Source organism: Myxocyprinus asiaticus, chromosome 39 (genome assembly GCF_019703515.2).
Source record: "Myxocyprinus asiaticus isolate MX2 ecotype Aquarium Trade chromosome 39, UBuf_Myxa_2, whole genome shotgun sequence".
Classification (NCBI taxonomy): Eukaryota; Metazoa; Chordata; class Actinopteri; order Cypriniformes; family Catostomidae; genus Myxocyprinus; species Myxocyprinus asiaticus.
In genome coordinates this window covers 3,237,731-3,252,792 of record NC_059382.1, presented here as the reverse complement: position 1 = coordinate 3,252,792, position 15,062 = coordinate 3,237,731, and the positions used below count along the sequence as shown (strand labels likewise).

Here is a 15,062-nt window from a genome sequence, read left to right as displayed (position 1 = left end):
AGCCATGATACAGCACCCCTGGAGCAGATAGGGTCAAGGGCCTTGCTCAAGGGCCCAACACTGACATCTTGGTAGTGCTGGGGCTTGAACCCCCAACCTTCTGATTAGTGACCCAGAGCCTTAACTGCTGAGCTACCACTGCCCCCACTGCTTTGCTTCACACGTCTCAAATATAATTTAACTTTAAGTTTTACACTTATATTAAACATTTCCTGTCTACACTTCAGGTGAAGCAATGCACTTTAGAACACTATAATCAAGACTGTAACATGCTGACTTGCATTGTAGACAGTTTAAGTCATTATAAAAAGGCGTTGTCTTTTTTTGCTTGATTGTGGTGGGCACAGCCCCCTGATAACCTCAAAAGGGGCTAGATTTGGCCTGCGGGCCAATCTTGAAGTATCTGAGATATCTCTAATAATACAGGATAAAACAGCACATGGTTCTCATCTTTTTTTTGTCTTTTTTTTTTTTGAGCTTTTTGGAGTACAGGCAGAAAAAAAAAAAAAACATCCAACCTTAACAATGAACAAAAAAACAAAAAAAAATTCTGTTATGATTTCCGTAAAATAATATAGAATCACAAGTATTTGCATGAATAAATTCAAGCCAATAATACAGAATAAGTCTCATTGGCTGGAACAGAGGGCACATACTGACAGGAGTCATTATGAATGAACCTAATCAGCACAAATAAAGATTTATGGTTCTAGCAGAGGCATAATAACATCCAATTAACATCCAGGGTAAGATAGAAATACACAACAATTATTACCGAGGAGCCAGCAGAAAATAAGGGCGAGAGAGGAAGATCGTCAGGGCGCCTGCCTGTAAAATGTGCTCTAATGAACCTATAAAAATGGTCTGATTTTACTATGATAATTTATACTGGTCAGCGTTTGCAGGATGGAAGCTATAATCAATGAGCGTTGAGAAGAAGCACCAGGTTATCGACAGAGGGCAAAAAGAACAGTTTTGAGAGAGGAACAGAATGAGGAGGTGAGGGTACTGTATGTGTGTGTGTGTGTGTGTGTGTGTGTGTGTGTGTGTTTTGTCAGTGCTGTCAAATAAATATAAAAAAAACTTGATAACCTCATAAAACTGAAGGATACACACAGGACTTGACATAGCACAATGCATGGAACAAAACACAATGATCTCTAGAATGCGTTTATAATGCCCAGGCTTGTCAGCAGTTAGCCATAAAGTAAGCTTGCTGGAAATATAGTATATCTTTTGGTGAAATGTATCATTTCTGTGCCACTATACCAAACAGAATTGCAAAAATACAGTTTTAATACTTTTGGACTTTCAAAAATCGAGATTTTGACATTGTTTTTATGTGAATAACTAAAGGTACGCTAGTTTCAACATTATTTGTACTTCAGGTCTTCATCCCATGTGACCCACATTTGGATTTTGAACATTGAGAATTGGCTAAATTAAACAAATTTAAATTTTCAGCCAAATTGAGTTCCAATATCTTTGAGATTTAACCATACTGGGCTTTAAAATTAAGAAACAAAAAAGAAATGTCTAAATCTGAACCAGAATCTAAAAGAATTCTGAAGATATAGGCACTCCAATTTTGGAAAAACAACACAAAAAAATGGGTTGTTTGCCAAATTTTGGACTTACATCAGTGGCTTACAATGCAACAAGGGGTGCTGAAATCAACTGATGTTAGTAATAGACCGTCCTCTCTTTGTATACATATAAAATAATGACACTGCTACATTTATGATTATTTTTGTTCCACAATCAAAGGTGAAAATTGTCAGTTTGACCCCCTCTACAAAATAGTGCATTACTCAATACATATTGTGGCTTTAATCATCATTTATGTTTATCTTGCTTCAGAAACGTATTAACAAAATAAAAAATTTCAGCTGGGGAAGTTTCTATGTTTTTTTTTTTTTTAAAACAGTCCCCATTCAGTTGGCTAACATGTGGTTATTCCTGCAGTCTGTCATGGCTTAATTGACTAAAATATGGGCAGAGCTGCTGCCTGTTGAATTTTATTGGCTAAAGCATGATGATGGATTTGCCCTGTCACAGTCTGATTGGCTAAACATCTGTGACTGGAATTCTGCCACATGGGTCTAACAGGATTCTAATCCAAAATCCAACCTGATTTAACTGACCTGCTATTGGCTGCAGCAGTGAACAACCATTTCAATATGCACTATTTGAGCAGATAAAGAATTATCCAGAAGGTACTTTAATATAGCTACATTTGAAGTCAGAAATTTACATACACCTTAACCAAATACATTTAAACTTGTTTTTTCACAATTCCTGACATTTAATCATAGAAAACATTCCCTGTCTTAGGTCAGTTAGGATCACTACTTTATTTTAAGAATGTGAAATATCAGAATAATAGTAGAGAGAATGATTTCTTTCAGCTTTTATTTCTTTAATCACATTCCCAGTGGGTCAGAAGTTTACATACACTTTGTTAGTGTTTGCCTTTAAATTGTTTAATTTGGGTCAAACGTTTTGGGTTTCCTTCCACAAGCTTCTCACAATAAGTTGCTGGAATTTTGGCTCATTCCTCCAGACAGAACTGGTGTAACTGAGTCAGGTTTGTAGGCCTCCTTGCTCGCACACACTTTTTCAGTTCTGCCCACAAATTTTCTATTGGATTGAGGTCAGGGCTTTATGATGGTCACTCCAATACCTTGACTTTGTTGTCCTTAAACCATTTTGCCACAACTTTGGAGGTATGCTTGGGGTCATTGTCCATTTGGAAGACCCATTTGTGACCAAGCTTTAACTTCCTGGCTGATGTCTTGAGATGTTGCTTCAGTATATCCACATAATTTTCCTCCCTCATTTTTTGTGAAGTGCACCAGTCCCTCCTGCAGCAAAGCACCCCCACAACATGATGCTGCCACCCCCATGCTTCTTGGTTGGGATGATGTTCTTCGGCTTGCAAGCCTCACCCTTTTTCCTCCAACCATAACGATGGTCATTATGGCCATTATTTCATAAGACCAGAGGACATTTCTCCAAAAAGTAGGATCTTTGTCCCCATGTGCACTTGCAAACTGAAGTCTGGCTTTTTTATGGCGGTTTTGGAGCAGTGGCTTCTTCCTTGCTGAGCAGCCTTTCTTGTTGTTATTTTTGTTCTTGTCCTTTTGTTGTTTATTTAAGGATAGTGATCATATGAAGCCATTTATTATCACATAGTTGTTTGGCTCCTTTTTAAATCATAATGATAACAGAAATCACCCAAATGGCCCTGACCAAAAGTTTACATACCCTTGAATGTTTGGCCTTGTTACAGACACACAAGGTGACACACACATTTAAATGGCAATTAAAGGTTGATTTCCCACACCTGTAGCTTTTTAAATTACAATTAGTGTCTGTGTATAAATAGTCAATGAGTTTGTTAGCTCTCACGTGGATGCACTGAGCAGGCTAGATACTGAGCCATGGGGAGCAGAAAAGAACTGTCAAAAGACCTGCGTAACAAGGTAATGGAACTTTATAAAGATGGAAAAGGATATAAAAAGATATCCAAAGCCTTGAAAATGCCAGTCAGTACTGTTCAATCACTTATTAAGAAGTGGAAAATTCAAAATCCAAGCCAAGGTCAGGTAGACCAAGAAAGATTTCAGCCACAACTGCCAGAAGAATTTTCGGGATAAAAAGAAAAACCCACAGGTAACCTCAGGAGAAATACATGCTGCTCTGTAAAAAGATGGTGTGGTTGTTTCAAGGAGCATAATACGACGATACTTGAACAAAAATGAGCTGCATGGTCGAGTTGCCAGAAAGAAGCCTTTACTGCACCAATGCCACAAAAAAGCCCAATTACAATATGCTCCACAACACCTTGACACGCCTCAGCTTCTGGCACACTGTAATTTGGAGTGACGAGACCAAAATAGAGCTTTATGGTAACAATCATTAGCGCTATGTTTGGAGAGGGCCTATAGTGAAAAGAATACCATCGCCACTGTGAATCATGGTGGTGGCTCACTGATGTTTTGGGGGTGTGTGAGCTCTAAAGGCACGGAAATCTTGTGAAAACTGATGGCAAGATGAATGCAGCATGTTATCAGAAAATACTGGCAGACAATTTGCATTCTTCTGCACGAAAGCTGCGCATGGGTCGCTCTTGGACTTTCCAGCACGACAATGACCCTAAGCACATGGCCAAGTTGACACTCAAGTGGTTCCAGCAGAAAAAGGTGAAGGTTCTGGAGAGGCCATCACAGTCTCCTGACCTTAATATCATCGAGCCACTCTGGGGAGATCTCAAACGTGCAGTTCATGCAAGACGACCAAAGACTTAGCATGACCTGGAGGCATTTTGCCAAGACGAATGGGCAGCTATACCACCTGCAAGAATTTGGGGCCTCATAGACAACTATTACAAAAGACTGCATGCTGTCATTGATGCTAAAGGGGGCAATACACAGTATTAAGAACTAAGGGTAAGCAGACTTTTGAACAGGGGTCATTTTATTTTTTTCTTTGTTGCCATGTTTTGTTTTATGATTGTGCCATTCTGTTATAACCTACAGTTGAATATGAATCCCATAAGAAATAAAAGAAATGTGTTTTGCCTGCTCACTCATGTTTTCTTTAAAAATGGTACATATATTACCAGTTCTCCAAGGGTATACAAACTTTTGAGCACAACTGTATGTAAATAAATATGTGCCAGACCACAGAGTCTGTTGTATCACAGCATTGCACTCAAAATCAGCCTGCAAAATGGTGAATTGCATCATCCAAATTGCATTCTACACTATGTTTTGGGGCATGTTCATGCATTTACCTGATTTGCATAATTCATTTAGTGAATCAGGTGCTAAAAAGCCCCCCCACGAGTGTTTGTTTTTCTTTTGTTGTTGTTAGTTTATTGGTGTTTGCTTTGGTGTTTAATTATATTGTAAATGAATTTGTGTTTACCCGGGGTGGGCTCTCAGAACCGGGGTACTCCCTCTGGTCTAGTTTGTTCCAGCGTTGCATTAGCTTGATCACCATTGGTTTGCTGAAATCCACCAACTGAAAACCAGTTACATTTGCCCCACCGTGCATAAACCTCTCTAGAGAGATATCCTTAAAACCCTGTCGAGAGAAAGACAGAGAGATTGAGAGCAAAAGCAAATGAAACCGATTCAATACAAAGATAAAAAATTGGAGATTAAAGAAAATAAGATTGCTAATGTGTAAATGTTAAGCAGAGAATGAGAAAGTAAGAGAGAGTGAAATATAACATTTCTTAATATCTTTTCTGCTGACACTAACAAATGTCAACAGAGTATGTTAAAGCACAGCAAAAATAAATCACACGTAACAGAATTCAGATTCAACATTCCATCATAGTCAGAGTTTCTAGAGACTAAATACTGTTCCTAAGGAATGTACCATCTAATAAATAAATGCTAAACTAGACTTCATAGCCAAAAGTATGTGGACACTCAAATTTCAAAAGCTTTAATTGGGAGTTGGTCCTTCCTAACAGCTTTCACTCTCCTAGTTGAGCTTTCTAATAGATGTTGGAATATGCTTGTGGAAATTTGCTCCCATTCAGACACCATACTCAGAAAGCCATTTCTGTATGGACTTTGTTTTGTACACAGTATGAGACATTATTCCCCATTCTACTAAAAATGTTTGTCTAAGGAGATTACACAGTCATAGAATCTCATAACGTATAATAACATAGTTAATTTATACCTCAAATAAAAGATTTGGATAAGATGCAGATTATAGCAGTTGGTAAGATAACTTTTTCATAAGAAAAGAGCCCATGATACTTGGTTTGTAAAGGAAAGGAAAAAGGAATGAACTGGAAGGGAATTGGGTTAGAAATTAGGAAAGGAATAAGCAAAGGATAGGAAAAAGGAGAGGAAATGAAAAGGAAACCTGTTTCACAATTTTCAATACAACTGTGGAAGATGTAAAACACGGATAGCACATACTCTCCTGTCAGAAAAAAGTTGTGGGGACAGTGTGTAAGTAATTTGCATTGAAAGACGTGCTTGACTGTTGTAGATGACAAATTGTCAATTCAGTGACAATTCCACAAGGCAATGAGCTGTCATCAAAAGAATGGATACTGAATTTGCACTTTTCAGAAAGCTCAATAAAATATTCAAAGTATATTGCATGGAAAAGAAATCACATCACGGCACACTTTGAGGTAGTGGCAAACATCAGATCGCTGGCCGAGAATTGATAAGAGAAACTATATAAGATCGTATTATGTTGAAACTTGTGATTTACACCCCTAGGAAGCATATTATAGGTTATTGACATCAAAGTCAAAGGCCATCTTTGGAATGCTCCTGGGCAGGCTGGGCAGCTATTTACAATGTAAACAAGCGGCAAAAAAAGTACAGCTAAAGACTGAAATTTCCAAAAGTGTTAGTCAAGATTACGATCAAAGAACATATTTACATTCACATTTACATTTATTCATTTGGCAGACGCTTTTATCCAAAGCAACTTACAACATTGTCCCACTGTTACTGCTGATATTTGAAATCAACAGTAACATCTGACGACAGTGGTATCAAACATTGTGCCTCTTTACTTTAGATCACACTTAAAAACACTATTTTTTGGGCTGCTTCAGCTAATGCACATGCACGTTCTCAAGTTGACTGACATGCGATGGATAGGAGGCAAGCTAAACTTCGATGCCTGTATTGTATCTATTTTTTTTTTTCTGTTTGTTGATTGGTTGGTCTAAAAGTCGTACCTTTTTGTGCAAGCCAAGTCGTATGATATCTTATGATTTCACCATCTCATATGAATTATTATGAGTTGTCATGAGACAGTGTTGGTTTCACAGAGCACTCTATCAGGGAGAATTACTTCCAGAGGACACAATGTCCTCTACATTCGTTCATTTCCTGTACTCCTCAATGACTGTGGCTTTCACAGAGGTGGATAAACCAGTGCCAGCACTCACCAGGTTAGCGATGATGTAGTGATATCCTTTCACTTGTTTTCCTACACTAACCACCTGAAAGAGAAATATAGAAAGAATGAGTGACTAGAATCAGTTGCTGAGGTGGAACAGTTAAAAGGATCAGTTAAAGGAAAGTTCCGGGTTCAATACAAGTTGAGCTCAATCGACAGCATTTGTGGCATAATGTTGATTACCACAAAAAATAATTTTGACTCGTCTCTCCTTTTCTTTTAAAAAAAAAGAAAAAATTGAGGTTACAGTGAGGCACTTATAATGGAAGTCAATGGGGTCAATTTTTGAATTTTTTACGTAAATTGTAATGTTACTTACTTTGTGGCTTATTTTGAGTCGTTCGGGGCGCGGTGACACACGGCCCTCTCACATGCCTAATTGTTGACAGCATTGTCCCACTGGAATTTATCCTTTTCATCCAACGAGCTGCCAGATTTATGGAGTGCATCCCATACCTTCAGATGCTGAACCTGCAGTTTTTTCAGCTTGTCCCGTCATTTCTCAGTGGTTCTTTGGTATCCACAAGCATGAAGATAGTCCTGAATTTCACCAAATATCTCGTAGTTCTTGTGTGTTGTATCCAGTTGTTCCTGTACACTCTTGTCTGCCCAAATTTCCAGTAAACACTGCACCTATGCCATAGACCAAAGTGATCCCTTTACCCAGTCGCATCATTGACGTCATGTTTCAAGTTCCGAGCTCGGTCACGGTTAGCGATTACACTAGATGCGTACCATGCCTGAGCCAACTGAACTGTGCCCGAGCCCACCTCTTTAAGTGAGCCAAGGCACGGTTCAGCGTACCATGCCCGGGCATGGTACGGATGTCACGGATCCACCGGACTCCCTCTCTCACTCCACACTCTGCTCTCCCTCACTGCCGACACAGCGCTCAATCTCCCCAAAGCTTTGATCACACGCACCTGTACATCATTAGTGACTAATCAAGGACTGCTTTTATACCCAGCCTACTCACTCTTTGTTTGTTCTCGTCAATGTCTTCCCTGAGACTACGGACTTCCTAGTTTTGTCTAACTTACCTGTTAATATACTTACTTTGTTATTGTTCTCCTCATCTGTGTTTCATGTTGGTTTATCCTCCGTTTATCCTCCTGTGTTTGGACTCTCCTTTGTCATTTAAATTTCCTGCAAATGTCAAGGACTGTTGTGAGTTAACCATTCTTCTGTACATCGCATTACTTCCCTGTCTGGATATTACTTACCTGCTGTTTGTACCCCTACTGTATCTGGATTGACTCACTTGTTGTTTTCATCACTGCTTCTTTCACTTGTTCAATAAACCCCGCGATTGAGTCCATATCCCTGCCTCCATGAATTTCTCCGTGACAGAAGAACAGACCACCAATAAGGACTCAACGGGGGCTTCCAATATTCCACCAATACTGACAAGCACAATCATTAGGATCATGGAGCTGACTGGTGTATTTCTGGAGCTGTTCAGACAAGATCTTCTTCTTGTAGAATATACAACAAAGTTGTATACGGCCTTGCTCCAAGCCTTCCATGGCTCCGCCTTCCACGGCTCCACCCTTTGAGCCTCCCACAGCTCCACCTTCCAAAGCTCCGCCCCTCAAGCCTCACATGGTTCTGCCTTCCATGGCTCTGCCCATTGAGCCTCCCATGGCTCTGCTTTCCATGGCTCCACCCTACGAGCCTCCCACCTATTAATATATTTACCTTGTTATTGTTTTCCTCATCTGTGTTTCGTGTTAGTTCATTCTCCGTTTATCCTCCTGTGTTTGGACTCTCCTGTGTCGTTTAAGTTTCCTGCAAATGTCAAAGACTGTTGTGAGATAACCATTCTTCTGTACATCGCATTACTTCCCTGTCTGGATATTACTTACCTGCTGTTTGTACCTCTACTGTATCTGGATTGACTCACCTGTTGTTTTCATCACTGCTTCTTTCACCTGTTCAATAAACCCTGTGATTGAGTCCATATCCCTACCTCCGTGAATTTCTCCGTGACAACGGAGTGATCACACTAGTCAAACGAACTGGACTTTGGGGGTCAAACGTGCACGGTACACCTAGTATGAGTACACCCTTAATGTTCAAAAATTGGCCCACATTGACTTTAAGTGCCTCACTATGACCAAGATTTTTATTTATTTTTAAAGAAAAAGAAAGACGAGTCGAAAATTTTGTGGTAATCAATATTATGCCACAAATGCTGTTGATTGAGCTAAACTTGTATTGAACCCGGAACATTCCTTTAAAGTGAAGGTCCGGCAGAGTGATGTTTTGCCTCTGTGAGATGGCACCATGAGGTGCCACTCACCCGCCAATCGTAGGCTTCTGGAGGTCTTCAAATATACTTGCTTACAGAATTGACTGGACTCTTCCTTCTCATATCTTTTTAATCAGCCGCATTTACATTGCAAACATGGTGTCAATATTTTGATTCTTTTGTACAGCAGACTTAAAGACCCCCTCCAGTGAAAATGAAGTTTTTAACCTTGTTTACATATCCATATGGTGTTTTTTTATATGCTAGAAATCAGCAGTCAACGCCATGGCTGAGCATTTTCGCCTTGGAACTGCAGTGTACCAAAGACAATCTCAAAAACACGGATTCAGACAGCCAGGGTTTCACACGTCACAAACCTAAGGAACCAATCCCGTCAAATTGCGGGGTGGGGCTTTCCATATCAATAGCATACACTACGGTGAAGAAAGGGGAATCAGGAGAAGCCAGGTGTAGGTACGCATCGGTATTTTACAAGACATGTTCTGTTTTTGGATTCAAAGTTGCGAAAGGACAAATGGTGAGCCTTCAAGTTTTACCAAAGAATCTGAAAATCTGAGATAAATGGGTGCAGTTTACTTGGAAAAATCGTAATGTCCTAGCAAATCTTCCAGAGTAAACTCAGGTTTGCAGTAGTCATTTTCCAGAGAACAGTTTTGAAAATTTTACCCAAAAACAGATGGGTTTTTCCACTAAATTTATATTGAAGCCCAACGCGGTACCATCAATTTATCCTGGGGACACAGCAAGTCCGAGCTGCAGGCAAGCGGTGCAGTGGTGAGTGGAGATGGAGGCGGGGACTAATTTGCATATTCATCGATCCATGCATACTAAATGAGGCAAAGATGTAGAGTTTCCTATCTGTCACTCACTCAAAGTTGTGTCGATGTAGTGACAATAGGGGTCACTCTTGAGAGCCCGAGACACCTCTGGTCTTTGATAAAAGGCCAATGAAAATTGGCGAGTGGTATTTGCATGCCACTCCCCTGGACATACGGGTATAAAAGGAGCTGGTATGCAACCACTCATTCAGATTTTCTGTTCGGAGCCGAACGGTCATGCTCATTGAGCTGAATTCTTACTGTTCATTCACCTCTGCTGGATCTGACAGCACATTTCAGCGGCTTCTCCCTCCTCTGCACTGGTGCACTGCAGAGAATGCCCCTGGGCGCTTCGGCAATAAAAAGAGAGTATAGTTTCTGAAGGAGTATATTTCTCTAAAAGAGTATATTTCTCTAAAAGAGCGGCACACACGGAACGTCTTTTTAAAGATGACTTTCCGATTGTTTGTTATTCCTGGTTGCGGTCGTTACCTCTCAACTTCAGACGGTCATGATCGCTGTCTTTCGTGTCTGGGCGCGACCCACACGGAGGCAGCATTCGTAGATGGTTCATGTTCTCACTGTGAGAACATGACCATGGCAACTTTGCGGTCATGGAAGCCACCCCAGCGGCTCCCCGCCTTGGTCCTTCTACCTACGGGTTTGAGGCCAGCGCGACTAGCACTAGGGGCAATTTGGGGACCCCAATGGGATCGCCTCCGCCGGGTATCCCCGTGCGGACATCCCATTCCCCAGCATGCTCGTCTGCCCCGATCAGGCTTCCGGATGAGTCTGCCGGCTTGTCTCATGGCTCGTCTTGCCTTTTGTTCGGAGCCTGCGAAGCTGATGAGCTCTCGAGTGCAGCATCGGAGAGCGGGCTTGTCCAGTCGGACGCAGAAGCCTCAGCTGGGCTCTCCCCTTCGGGGACGATTGCCCAGTCACAGGCTGATGATGGACATGCTTTCCCAGGCGGCCGCGAGCCTCAGGCTAGAGTGGAACCCTCCGCTCTCCCCTGAACCCTCGTGGCTCGATGATTGGTTCCTGGGCTCGCGGCGCCACTCAAAGCAGCCCCGCCCCCCTCCAGTGCCTTTCTTCCCGGAAGTGCACGAGGAGCTGATGAAATCGTGGGGGGCACCTTTTACTGCCCAGTCCCGATTCCTGAATTCCCCTGCCCTCACTACCCTCAATGGCGGGGCGGCCAGGGGCTATACGGTGATTCCCCAGGTGAATAAGGCGCTCGCGGTGCACCTATGCCCGCAGAGCGCCACCACCTGGCGCGGACGCCCAAAGCTCCCGTCCAAGCCCTGTAGGTTCACGTCGTCCCTGATGGCTAAAGCCTACAGTGCTGCTGGACAAGCCGCCTCTGCCCTGCACGCCATGGCTCTCCTGCAGGTCCACCAAGCCAAGGCACTAAAAGAACTGCACTAGGGTAGTTCCACCCCAGGTCTGATGCAGGAACTGCGCTCGGCGACCAGTCTCGCTCTCCGAGCGACGAAGGTCTCGGCGCGGTCTCTCGGGCAGACGATGTCCACATTAGTGGTCCAGGAGCGCCACCTTTGGCTCAATCTGGTCAAGATGGGTGAGGCTGACAAGACACGGTTCCTTGCTTCCTCCATTTCCCAGGCTGGCCTATTCGGCAACACAGTCGAGGACTTTGCCCAGCATTTCTCGACGGTGAAGCAGCAGATGGAGGCTATCCGGCATATCCTGCCCCGACACGGCTCAAGATCCCGCACCCTGTCTGCTCGTTGCCAAGGGTGTCCCCCTGCAGTGACTGCACCGGCTCTGCCGCAGCCCGCCACTTCGACCCGGCCCTGGCGTGGAGCCCACCACAGGAAGCAGATGCCACCTGTCTCACAGTCTGCCGCTAAGAACCCACAAAGGTCATCAAAGCGAACCTGAGACGGACGACCCAGGGTCGAAGAAACCCACTCAACTGGAGCTGGTAGGAAAACCACTCCATCCCCCAGTGGAGGGCCGGGTGGAGAATCTTTTGTTGCCTTTTTGTTTGATTTCGCCGCATGCCCAAGTGGCTGCGGTACCCAACAGTTCAGCAAAAGAGCGGTTTCCTCCTTCCCTGGGTCACATACCCAGTGTGCACGGTCGTCATCACGACTACCGTCCATGGGTTTTTCCTTGCAGAATTGGTGCTCCAGCGGCAGTCTTCCCGCCCCTGCACACCCAGCTGTGGCACACATCTGCCCCCGATGTGACAGTCGCCATGGGTCACGAGGACAGGCCTCTTCCTCCCCCATCCCAGGCTGTTCTGGGGGTGGTCACAAGGAGCCAGGTAAGTGCTTTGATGTCCCTAGACTCAGCACGGCCACGACATGGTGTGTCACCTCGAGCTCGAGCTGTATCCACTTCACCTTGGTGAAGGACGAAAACGCTGCTACCTTGCGTGCGGAGATCGCTACCCTCCTATGGAAGGGTGCAATAGAACCTGTCCCTCCAGCTGAGATGAAGAAAGGGTTTTACAGCCCCTACTTCATCGTACTGAAAAAAGGCAGTGGGTTGCGGCCAATCTTGGACCTGTGAGTACTGAACCGGGCTTTACACAGACACCGGTTCAAGATGCTGACACAAAAACGCATTCTTGTGAGCGTCCGGCATCAAGATTGGATTGTGGTGGTAGACCTGAAGGACGCGTACTTCCATGTCTCGATTCTACCTCGACACAGACCCTTCCTGCGGTTTGCATTCGAAGGTCAGGCATATCAGTACAAGGTCCTCCCTTCTGGCCTGTCCTTGTCCCCTCGCGTCTTCACGAAAGTCGCAGAGGCAGCCCTTGCCCCGTTAAGGGAAGTGGGCATTCGCATTCTCAGCTATCTCGACGATTGGCTAATCCTAGCTCATTCTTGGGACATGTTGTGTGCACACAGGGACTTGGTGCTCTCACACCTCAGCCGACTAGGTCTTCGGGTCAACTGGGAAAAGAGCAAGCTCCTCCCAGTTCAGAGCATCTCTTTCCTCGGTTTGGAGTTGGACTCAGTCTCTTTGACAGCGCGCCTCATGAACGAGCGTGCACAGTCGGTGATGGCCTGTTTCAAGGCGTTCAAACAGAAAACAGCGGTTCCACTGAAACTCTTTCAGAGGCTCCTGGGGCATATGGCATCCTCAGCGGTGGCCACCCCGCTCAGGTTGATGCATATGTGACTGCTTCAGCACTGGCTTCAGTCTCGAGTCCCGAGATGGGCATGGTGCCACGGGACATATCGCGTGGTCATCACGCCGGTCTGTTACCGTCTTTTCAGCCCTTGGACCGACATCTCATTTCTACGGGCAAGTGTTCCCCTAGAGCAGGTCTCCAGGCGCGTCATGGTCACGACAGACGCCTCCAAAACGGGCTGGGGCACTGTTTGCAACGGGCACGCAGCCGCCGGCTTGTGGACGGGGCCGCGACTGCATTGGCACATCAACTGCCTCGAGTTGTTGGCAATTCTGCACGCCCTGCGGAGGTTTCGGCCATTGATCCAGGGCAAGCACGTGTTAGTTCGGACAGACAACACGGCAATGGTAGCATATGTCAACCGCCAAGGCGGTCTGCGCTCTCGTTGTATGTCACAACTCGCCCGCCATCTCCTCCTCAAGTCCTCAAGTCGCTGCGAGCCACTCACATCCCCGGCAACCTCAACACTACAGCAGATGCGCTGTCATGGCAGGTTACCCTCAGGGGAGAGTGGAGACTCCACCTCAGGTGGTCCAGCTGATTTGGAGTCGATTCAGACAGGCACAGGTGAACTTGTTCACCTCCCAAGAATCCTCCCACTGCTCGCTCTGGTACGCCCTGACCGAGGCACCCCTCGGTATATACGCGCTGGCACACAGCTGGCCCCCTGGCCTGCACAAGCATGCGTTTCCCCCAGTGAGCCTACTTGCACAGACTCTGTGCAAGGTCAGGTAGGTTGAGGAGCAGGTCGTCCTGTTAGCACCCAACTGGCCCACCCAGACGTGGTTCTTAGACCTCACGCTCCTCGCGACATCCCCCCCGGCGAATTCCCCTGAGGAAGGACCTTCTTTCTCAGGGACAGGGCACCATATGGCACCTGCGACCAGAACTCTGGAATCTCCATGTCTGGCCCCTGGACGGGACATGGAAGACCTAAGCGGTCTACCACCCGTGGTGGTAGACATGATCACTCAGGCTAGGGCACCCTCTATGAGGCGCCTGTATGCCTTTAAGTGGCGTCTATTTGCTAAGTGGTATTCTTCCCGATAGGAAGACCCCAGAGATGCGCAGTCGGATCAGTGCTTTCCTTCCTGCAGGAGAGGTTGGAAGGGCAGCTGTCCCCTTCCACCTTGAAGGTGTACGTTGCTGCTATAGCAGCACACCACGACACAGTCGACGGTAAGTCCTTAGGGAAGCATGACCTGATCATCAGGTTCCTGAGAGGCACCAGGAGGCTGAATTCCTCCAGATCGCACCTCATTCTCTCATGGGACCTCTCTGTAGTTCTTCAGGGTCTACAGAGAGCTCCCTTTGAGCCTTTGCAGTCAGCTGAGCTTAAGGCACTCTCTTTGAAGACTGCCCTCCTGACTGCGCTCACTTCCATCAAGAGGGTAGGAGACCTGCAAGCGTTCTCTGTCAGAGAAACATGCCTGGAGTTCGGTCCCGGCTACTCTCACGTGATCCTGAGACCCCGACCGGGCTATGTGCCCAAGGTTCCCACGACCCCTTTTAGGGACCAGGTGGTGAACCTGCGAGCACTTCCTCAGGAGGAGGCAGACCCAGCCTTGTCATTGCTGTGTCCGGTGCGCGCTTTACGCATCTATTTGGATCGCATGCAGAGCTTTAGGATCTCTGAGCAGCTCTTTGTCTGCTTTGGTGCACAGCGGAAAGGAAGCGCTGTCTCCAAGCAGAGGATCGCCCACTGGCTCATTGATGCCATAGCTATGGCATATCACGCCCAGGACGTGCCGCCCCCGGTAGGGCTACGAGCCCATTCTACCAGGGGTGTAGTGGCCTCCTGGGACCTGGACAGGGGTGCCTCTCTAACAGATATTAGCAGAGCAGCGGG

The 15,062-nt window shown here is 45.4% G+C and overlaps 1 protein-coding gene across 7 annotated transcripts in view; it reads right to left on the bottom strand.

The window, feature by feature from the left end:
• Positions 1 to 15,062, bottom strand: part of LOC127430085 (glutamate receptor 4-like) — a 133,914-nt gene that overhangs the window by 65,958 nt on the left and 52,894 nt on the right. For 6 of the 7 annotated variants that reach the window (XR_007895409.1, XM_051679535.1, XM_051679536.1 and 3 more), the window contains exons 5-6: positions 6,944 to 6,997; positions 4,933 to 5,091 (exon numbers count right to left, since the gene is read on the bottom strand). Coding sequence is in view for 6 of the 7 variants with exons in the window: in XM_051679535.1 (XP_051535495.1) it covers positions 4,933 to 5,091; positions 6,944 to 6,997 (213 nt within the window). In the remaining variant the exon portion in view is untranslated. The remainder of the gene's footprint in view (positions 1 to 4,932; positions 5,092 to 6,943; positions 6,998 to 15,062) is intronic. The other variant, XM_051679541.1, reaches the window with a different exon arrangement.